This window comes from Cynoglossus semilaevis, chromosome Z (genome assembly GCF_000523025.1).
Source record: "Cynoglossus semilaevis isolate Cse_v1.0 chromosome Z, Cse_v1.0, whole genome shotgun sequence".
Lineage (NCBI taxonomy): Eukaryota > Metazoa > Chordata > Actinopteri > Pleuronectiformes > Cynoglossidae > Cynoglossus > Cynoglossus semilaevis.
The window spans coordinates 13,511,168-13,521,510 of record NC_024328.1 but is presented as its reverse complement, the minus strand read 5'-3'; the positions used below and the strand labels follow the sequence as shown (position 1 = coordinate 13,521,510).

General features: G+C 40.1%; 1 protein-coding gene across 3 annotated transcripts in view; it reads left to right on the top strand.

Annotated features, from left to right (window-relative positions):
* Positions 1-10,343, top strand: part of LOC103397956 (regulator of G-protein signaling 3-like) — a 23,539-nt gene that overhangs the window by 6,414 nt on the left and 6,782 nt on the right. For all 3 annotated transcript variants that reach the window (XR_003048945.1, XM_017042989.2, XM_025053313.1), the window contains exons 11-18: positions 2,335-2,669; positions 8,132-8,213; positions 8,414-8,519; positions 8,686-8,782; positions 9,010-9,285; positions 9,594-9,633; positions 9,725-9,987; positions 10,124-10,207. Coding sequence is in view for 2 of the 3 variants with exons in the window: in XM_017042989.2 (XP_016898478.1) it covers positions 2,335-2,669; positions 8,132-8,213; positions 8,414-8,519; positions 8,686-8,782; positions 9,010-9,285; positions 9,594-9,633; positions 9,725-9,987; positions 10,124-10,207 (1,283 nt within the window). In the remaining variant the exon portion in view is untranslated. The remainder of the gene's footprint in view (positions 1-2,334; positions 2,670-8,131; positions 8,214-8,413; positions 8,520-8,685; positions 8,783-9,009; positions 9,286-9,593; positions 9,634-9,724; positions 9,988-10,123; positions 10,208-10,343) is intronic.

Here is a 10,343-nt window from a genome sequence, read left to right as displayed (position 1 = left end):
TATATATATATGCATGTGTGTGTATTTCTGGTACGTACCATGCATGTATAAGCAGGTGCATACAGTACATCTGCTAATATATTTCTCCCTTTTTTTGTACCAAGTGTTTAAGGCTAACGTGTAAACGCAGATGCTAATTCCCAACAATATTTAGCTGCAAAGACAAAGCTGTTTTCTGGGACACAAAACACAGGCACCATCAGCCAGGTCGCTGGGCCCCTTCAGCCAGGGCAGAGGGCTAGTTTCTCAGCCGCGGGGAGGCTTCCCCGGGTGTGAAATCTTCCAGGGATGCGGCTTAAACCACATTAGAACTTTTTGTATTTCTCTACTCCTAAAATCATTTATAAAATACCTGTAACACCTATTCTATTTCTATGGTTGCAAAACCACTTTTGTAAAGTAGGGTACTGTATGTATGTAGTACATGTGTATGTACTACATGTGTACTGTATGTTTAAAAGCATTACACAGCCACCAAGATTTGACACCATAATAATAGGATTTTAAAAGCATGATGTTTGCATTAATGGTATAAAGTCCTGACACTGCAGTTTAAATAGGTTAACGTTCTGCACTTGAGAAAACAATGCAGTAACGAGACAGTTGGGGTCTTTGTTCTGAAACATAGGTGTAACTACTTCACAGACATATATAAAATACATTTAATGATAAATACTTGAGTACATTTTTAGGTATCAGGTTAAAAAACATAAAATAAACAACACCACCGTTTGGTCTGGTAGAGTATAAAACATGAAGTTTAATACCTGGGTTGCCAAACAAACTGGATTCAAATTTTTATGTGATTAAGCACAGGGTAGCTGTGGATCAATCATGACCAATCGTGATTAATCATGATTGTAACTGAGTAAGATTCATTTAGACAAACTAAACAAAATTTCCAAATAAGACAAAAACAAAATTCTGTATATTGCTGGAACGGTGGATGTATGTTTTACATTGATACGAATTGTGTGGAAATATTAGATAAACAAATTTTTTTTCATTTTTGTGTTCATATATTTATATATGTCATATGTGTTTGGCATGTTTGTTTCAGAGCCATTCCATCCGTGTTTTATCAAGCTGAGACATTGGATAAACTTAGCTAAAATCTCTGTAAATATATAAAATATATGTAAATATATATTTATAATATATCATAAACATATAAATAAAAAAAATATAAATATAATAACAAATTCAAACAGTATTAATAAAATAAATATGATATATTAATATAAATCTTTATAAAAATATATAACAAAAAATAAAAAATAAAAACAACGCAGGAAAGTGTTACATTAAAGTTAGTTTAATGTAGAAGGAAGTTAGTTGAAGACCAGAGGACTGCAGCTGGAACACACAGATGCATGCAAACATTTAAGCTTCATTAGTTCTGACAGGAAAACACACACACACACACATTCACACACATTCACACACTGTCCCATATGTAAATCTGCTGTATGTGTTTTATCTATTTATAGTGACGGGGCAGCGAGGGACGAGTGAGCAGCAGATATAGATTAAAACTGACTCCTTCTCTCCCGTTCTCCCTCTCCCCGGGGGTCCACACCGCTACCATGGCAATGAGAAGCTGCCTGGTAACCATGTGACCCCTCACAATACCTTCCTCGACCCCCTCCCATCCTTGACTCCATCTTTCTCCATTTACCCCCGACTCCCACCCCCCTCTGACATCACACTGAGTTCTGACTCTCGTCCACCCGGGTGTACAAAACTGATAGAAGAGAGAGAGAGAGAGAGAAGGATGAGGACAGAGGACGCCGCAGCTGCAGCAGCTTGTAGTAACCCGAGTACTTTCATCTGTACGTCTGTAGTAGTGAGCGGTACTTGTACCTGGTCAGGTTTTTAGTGGTTCATCGGTCGGGATTAACCCCAGACCACGTCCAGGACCTGAGGAGGACTTCCTGTTACTTTTTGTCATAGCAGTTTTCCGGACATTTGACTGGAGAAAGCTAAAATGTGACGACATCATGTAGGTTGAAGTACTTGAGTCTAGTTGCTTGGTCTTAATAGAGCAGTTTCAACCTCACAGCTTTGCAGACGTCCTACAAAAGTGTCTTCAACGCTGATTTTTTTCTGCACATCTTCAAGTGTGCGATACAGGAACCACAGGGTTTAAGGTCCGTCCAAGTCTCGGAAAAGTTCTAGATTAAGCCTGAATCCACATCTGATCCATAGTCCCTCTGGTCTAACTTGGTGGACCTGACTTGTCCAATTAGTTCACCATGTTCTGGAAGAACACGGCGTGGGCCTGGGAGAATGCCGCGGGTAACGATGATGATGACGGTGGTTATCTGCTTGCAGCCGACCTCAGGAGGACGCCAGACTCCACTCCAGACGCTGATCTGAACTGCATCATCACCAACACAACCGTTGCCGCAACCAACCTATCTAACTGCAACACCGCCACCGCCGCCATCACCACCACCACCACCACCACTGGACTCAAAGACCTGACCAACCACAACCCGACCGCCAGCAGCAGTCGTCCGAACGGCCGCAACCTTGCGAACTCCAACAGCAGCTCGGCTCCGACCAAACCCAACTACGGCAACTACGTCTCTCCTCTCTTCACCAATGACAACCAGAAGTTCGCCAGGTCCCAAGACAACAACATCATCAGTATCCAACGCCTGACGGTGAGTCTGAAAATTTCTGCCCTTTCGCACTTTTAAAGGTTTAAGTAATTGGCAAACTTCAGTGGTGCCACAGAAGGCTCACAAAAAAAAACTCAACTCCATCGCCAGGGTCAAAGGTCGAGGTCCCGACATTAAAAAGAGTCAGCCTTATTGGTCATTATACATATACAGACCCTGGGGAGCACTAGGAACTCTCAGGAACTTGCTTAACAGCCAGGGCAGGATTTGAACATGCAAACCTCCGGTAATGAGCCTGATCCTCTCAAGTCAAGGTTTTAAAAAGTTTAAGTTTAGTAAACTTAAACTTTAAGTAAAAGTTTAGTTTTAAAAATATATTTTTTAAAAGAATTTTTTTTTTTAAATCTACGTGTCCTCTCTTTAGGTCTAAAATGTTTTTTTTTAGTGTTTTTTTTCCACCAGAGATATCCTTCTCCAACCTGCTTCTTTGTCTGATTTAAGGACTCACTCCAGATTCACTTTAAATGTTCTTCCTGTTTTGGAAAAAACAAAGACCGAAAATTTCTGTAATGATTTAAAACTTTGAATAGTTTTTAAGTCAAGTTTGGTTAAAAACACGACGTTGAACCACATTTCAAAATGTTTGCGAAGCCTGTGGACAGAGAAACGTAGAGTACAACAGGATTTAAATCTGAAGATCCTAGAATAGGACAGAGGTTTTAAATGCAGAGGAGTGAATTTGTTTGCATGAATATCTGTCGATATATGTACACTGACCAATAAATTATATTATAGTATAGTATATTTCTGTTCTACTTCTCCTAAAAATACATTAGACATTTTAACTGTCACTATACATGTGGTGTATAGATGTGTTTATATATATGGATATATATTTCTATATCCATATATGTATAAATATATTTACATATCCATATATGGGTTTATATATGTATATATTTATATATATGTTTATAAATATATTTATATGTCCATATATGTGTTTATACAGTATATGTATAAATATACTTATATATATCCATACATATGTTTATATAGGTATACATATATTTATATATAAATGTGTGTTTAGATATTGATATATATTTATATATCCATATATGTATAAATATAGTTATATATCCATAATATGTGTTTATATATGTATATATTTATATATCTATATGTATAAATATATGTATATACACGTATGTGTTTATATATGTGTATATATACTTATATATGTCACATATGTTTGTTTCAGAGCCATTCCATCCATGTTTTATTAAGCTGAGACATTGGATAAACTTAACTAAAGTATATCAATATAGGAATATAAGATGAATTCCACACTTATTATATTGTATTTAAAAATACAACAACTCCGTACTGTGTCAAAGGCAGTAAGAAACAGATGTGTTCCTCACCGTGACCTCTCCCGTCTCTGTCGCCTCTGATGGATTTTCAATCAATACCAATATATAATTGATTCTAGCTCAGGATTGGTCGTATTATATTAAGACTAAATCACTTCATCTTTATTTTCATCTCCTTTTTTTCACCAAATCCACTCTGTGTACTGACCAGGAAAGAGCTCATTCCACTCTGTTTGTATCTGAGTGCCTGTCTTTAAAAACTCATCAATGATTCACAGTTGATGAATTATACAGCGCAGCTACTTTGGCTATTAACACGATGACAAGGGCAGTGACACACATTCATGTTTGTTCTGCTGGATTTGTGAGTCCTGGATTCCTTTGCCCCTTGAGTACCTACATGGACCATGTCTGCACCCTCCACCCCCAGCCTGTCTGAAATAGAAAATATATGTGACTTCATATGGGCCAGTGGTACTTCCTGTCATGCTTAAGTCCCAGTTGTAGTATTTCATTTTTTATTTTTTAATGGTGGGCTGTGATCTGGTGGACTCAAACCTGTGACCCTCCGGACACAAGTTTGCTTCCTTAACCACCAGACTACCACAATTTTGTACTTTGTGAGACTTTGTTTCATTTTTTTAAGTATCTTTGTGGATGAACAGAGAGACAGACAAATAACAGCAGATAGAGGTCAGTGTTTCTCACCCATTTCATTTGTGACCAATCCAAATGATTGAATTGTGAATATGGAGAAATATTTTTAAAAAATATTAAAATATAACTCATATTCAATGTATCTTCATACACTTTTTTTGATGATTTGTAATGATTTTGCGCATCATTACTGTTCATCCTGACGGTGTCACGGTTTCCCAAAGACGGAGTCGTGACCCTCAGGTGGGTCGCAAGAGATTTTTTTTGGGTCGTCTTGTATCAAGTTTTCCAGGAGATTACGAATAATGTCTATTAACTTGGGTCGCAAGGGTTTGTGACTTTTAAAATATGGGCCTCTGGAAAAAAAACGTTTGGGAAACACTGACGTAGAACTTCTGTATAGTATTAAAATTAAGACTACAGTCCTGAAAACAATCCATCCAATAACTATGTCCGTCAGCTGGTCACATGACTGTAGTCCAAGTCACAAACGTGCTGGGTGTTTGGATGGTATTTTAAGCACAAAAAAGTTTCCCCACAGTGTGTTTAAATGACCACATGTATTTACTGTGTATTAGAGCAATAATAAATGGATGTCGGAGTTAATGGATTTTGAAAGCGTTACTTCAACATTTTCTTTGTGCTCTAGTTATTTTGGAGGTAGATTGGACAGAGTGGTGTCCAGTGTCCTCTGTCCACTCAGCAGCTAATTCATCCTAAAGGTCAAAGATCAGCTTCTCAGGACAGATCGTTATTAAATCAGTCCAGAATTCCAGTAGTCGTTTCCTAGAGCTTGAGAGTATTAGTCACTATGAACAAAAAAAAACAAAAAAACTGCCATTTGATCACATGGAGGAGGGAGGGGAGAGTCGGGGGGTGGGGGGGTTGTACCTCTGTGTGTGTGTGTGTGTGTGTACGTCCATGTATGTGTTCAGGAAGAGTGTGTCTTATCGCAGGGATCCATGCAGTGTTTTGGTGCGTTTGTGTGTGTGTGTGTTTCCTGCTATTCTTTACACAGTCGGTTCTCACACACACACACGCTGCTTCGACAACAACATCAGTAAAAAAGTTCACACACTCCAGTTGGACCGAGGTCTGACCAGGACTCCGTCCAAACTGCAGACCTCGACTTAGATGTCATTTCTCGCTTTTTCGCTTTAAGCATTAATTATTATTTTTTTACCAGGTTCTCGGTCCACGGCTAGAGTCAGAGTGGATGTTTGGATGAAAACAGGCCTCAGTCTTAAATCCTATAGCAGTATGTGTCAATATAGACCTGGTCTGAATCTATGGATCTTGGTTGGTGATGGTACCCGACACTGGGCTACGACCTTTTTGCATTTGTGAATTCTGTGTCAATTTATTTATTTACATTTTCATTGAGAACTCGGGACTCGATTTAGACTTTTCCTTGAAGTTTAGACTTGTCTGCGAACCAGGTAGTGTCAGACTCTGGTGAGAACTGTTAATAGACTGGATGGACGGCAGGTCAACAGGACTGATCCCAATAACGTGATTTGTGGTCATGCACACCATCCACAGACTGTGTCAAACCTGCATTGGACAGAACTTCCCACAGGTGTGTCTTATATATATATATGAGTATATTTGTGTATATGTATGTATATATGTGCATATACGTATATATGTGTGTGTATATATATTTATAGATGTAGATATAATGTATATATGTATGTATAGAAATATATGACTATATATTTATATACGTGTGTATATATACGTATGTATGTGTATATATATATATAATATATATTTATATATACGTAAGTCAAATTTGTGACGTACAGCCATTTCTTTTTTTACGGATTGGACGTCAGAGAACAGTACAAGTAATAGATTCGTGGGCGGTTCACACATTATATTTATCTAATTGGTAAAGCAACAACACAAAGTAATATAAACCCGTACTTTATCAGTTGAAGTGTCTGTTTACCTCCACTGGTGGGTCAAACGTTAGTTCTGTTTGGTTTATTTCCATCTTTTTGTGACAGAAATCTGCCTTTCACTCCAAACCATCTGAACACTGGGCGACACATGCACGATATCGCCGTTCGAGTCTAAGTTAAACAGCAGAAAACACACATCCCCTGTGAGTGACAGAAGTATGGTGTCACTGACCGGGTTTTCTCTAGTTTCCCAGCAAATTCTCTGGAGTTTTCTCATTGTGTATGTATGAGTGTATGTGTGTGTGAGAAAGTGTTTTTCTAGTCCACCTGGTTGAGTAAATGTTTAATAACTCCTCCCTCTCGCTTTCCCTTTATGTGTGTGTGTGTGTGTGTGTAAACAAGAGAGAGAGTGGCAGAGATGAATGTTTTATATCCATGTGTATAAAAGTATAAACCAGCTAAAACTGTACTCCATCTCTGGGATGTGTGACTGGCCATGTGTGTGACAGGCCACCATCAATAATTCACACAGAGATTAAACTTGTAAGATTTTCTGAAAAACTCCTGCTGACAGGACAAGGTGTGCATGCAGACCCGTCGGTTTTCCTTCTCCGTTGCCGCTCTGTTAAACTCAAATCTGAAGTGTGTTCTCATGGAACCTTGAATTATTAGGACTGATCCTACAGAGAAATCCAAACACGGAGACAGTGTCTTGTCCAAATACCTTCACCCCGGCGTTAGCCTTCTCAGGCACAGATAGGGGTCTACGTTTCCTGGTAGGAGTTTTAATATCAGGCTGTCAGTAGGAACACGGGGACATTAAACTTCTTTTGTGGAGAAAAAACTCTCAGGACGAGTCGACCTTTTCCTCCGGAGTGTCGCTGTTTACAGAGTCATGGAAACCAGCACCCGTACTGACCTCCAGTCTGGATCTACCACAAACATCCTGACTAGGTCAACACAAAACTGTCAGACACAGCACCACCTACTGGTTCTGAATGGCACTTCACTTTTTGTTCACCCTGAGAAAAATGACACCTTGTGTTCAGATTGGTTCTACTGCACTGTTCAGTTTGTCCCAAGAGCCAGAGAGTTTTGGTGCTTTGTGTTCAACGCACGTCCAAGACAGGGAGTTGAACCAGCAGCCCTCAGGCTACAAAGACTACTGTATTTTCTGGAGTATAAGTCACGCTTTCTTTCATCCTTTGGTTGGGTTTGTGTCTTATTATACTCGTTCATTAGTTTCACACTGACAGCCACTAGAGGGCACTCTAAGCTTGCAAAGCAGTATCTGCTACTCCTGTACCACCGAAAATGAACATTTGTTATTTTCGCACCGCCAGAGGGCACTCTAGGCTTGTGTACCAGTATCTGCTACTCCTGTCAGTTGCACTGTTTTTCATCCTTTCACTTATACTTATGCTCTGGAGCAACTTATAGTCCGAAAAATATGGTACATTGATTTGTTCTTTAAAAAAAGCCGTGCTTTTTTTTTTTGTGCCAGGAAATTTTACCCACGCCTGTATATCCAGCTCACACTCTGCTCCGACTCTGTTCTCTGTAGGTGAACGTCATCCGAGGGTCAGATGGGTTCGGCTTCACGATCTGTTCTGACTGTCCCGTCAAAGTCCAAGCTGTTGACCCTGGTAAGAAACACACACACATCATGTCAACAACTGTGATAATGCACATGTAAAAATCCATGGGAAAGTTCACAGTACCTGCTGACTCATAAAAACCCAGGTCACAGAAGAGTCCTGGGATTGAGCTAAGCCGAGTCACAACCTCGGAGTAATGTCAGCGTGTGAAGTCAAATTTAATTGTTTGTTCCTTCCTCTTTTCTCAGGAGGTCCAGCTTATCAGTCTGGACTTCGCCAAGGAGACTCGGTCCTGCAGCTGAATGGACTTCCTGTCGAAACCTGGAAGTGTGTGGAACTTGCTCACGCCATTAGGTACACACGGCTTCCTCACATTTGTTTTATCGAGCTTCAGGTTCACTACAAGTCATAGGTCATAGGTTATTTTCCTAATCTAAAATAAAAACTTCTCTCTCTCTCTCTGTCTCTCTCTGTCTCTCTCTGTCTCTCTCTCTCTCTCTCTCTCTGTCTGTGTCTTTAGGAGCTGTCCATCTCATATTGTACTGGTGGTGTGGAGAGGTTTACCTGAACTCCGACCAGGAGGAGAAACTTTGCTCCGCCCCTCTACAAATAACGCAGTGAGTCTGAAACCCCTTTATAAAATCAGAAATAGAACAAAAATTTAACTTTAAGAAAAGATACTCAGTTTTACTTTTTCAAAAAATATCCTGGAAAGTGTTTGCATAATATTTTTATTTTTAAAATTCATTAAGCGGGCCGCACTGAACAACCTAATGGGCTGGTAATGGCCCGCGGGCCGTATGTTTGACACCCATGCTATAAAGTAATAACCTCTGTCTCCTAGTTAACAGGCAAGAAATTATGGCCTCAGCCCAACCAGAGCAAACAAGGTCGAAGATGGGGTCAAGGGTCAGTGGTCCGGTCCAGTCTGGCTGCTCTAGGGTCTCTGTGGAAGGACAGGAGGGAGGACCAGGAGGAGGAGGAGGAGGAGGAAGACGAGGAAGAAGCAAGGGAGATGGCGGAGTACTCCCAACGCACTACCACACTCAAAGGCACCCACGTGACATCATCAAATGGAGACAATTACATCATCCTGTCACCGGTCACGTCAGGAGAACAGGTGAGTTAGCCTAGCCTAGCGTAAGGTTCTCCTCAACGCTGCACACACCCCTATTTTTGTGACATTTGATCTTCAATTTGACCTTAATTACAACATACAGTAAAAATAGATCATACCAACTCCAATCCTCTCATTGATTTTTTTTAACTCAGAATAGAACCTCGACCACTTTCAGTTTCTTCTGTCTGATCTCAGTACAGATTGAAACTGAAAACTCACAATACTTGTAATCAAATATATAAAAAAATGTATTTCAAGTACTCAGATGTACCACTGGAAACATGATCCTGCAACTGTTTCTCTTTCAGCACCTCCATTCACTGTATCAAGACAGGAACGGGACTATCGGTATGCCCCCGGTGGTCATATTGATCATTACTGATATTACAGTAGTACACAGTATTTACTATAAATTCACCTTTGTGTACATGATCGCCAGGTCGTCTGTATCAGACTCACCCCTGCAGAGGGCAGAATATCCTCCGTGACAAACGACCCGGGGCATCATCAGGACAGTCGTACTCCAACCGCAACTCCACCCTGCCACCGCCCCTGTCTTCTTCCACCTCATCTGCAGCCAAGCCCAGCACCTATGGAAACTACCAGAACTGCACCATCGTCCAGTCCCATCTGCCCTGCGCCGGTTATGAAAGTTACGTCGCGCTTGCCCCGAAAACCGTCATCTTTCCCATCTTCGTCCAGGTGAGACAAAAAAAAATTTGTTTGAAACGAACCAGAATATCCAATCCTTTCATTGATCGTGATTAATCATGATTAATTGACTGGCCTAAACTAAAACTTAGATTTTGGTACATTTTCCGATGTTTGTTAATTTTAGCCTCTGGACCTGTGCAGCCCAGAACGAACACTGCTGATGTCGGAGGAGATGATACTCCATCAGGCCGACCTGCTGCCTGCAAAGGTAACAGTAGTAGAAACATCCAGACATACGTCAGTGTCATCAGCATAACTACAACCATGCTGTTAGTCTTTTATTATAAGAGAAATTTAATTTAATTTAACTTAATAAACATATAAAACGTTTTTTTTCTCCTCCT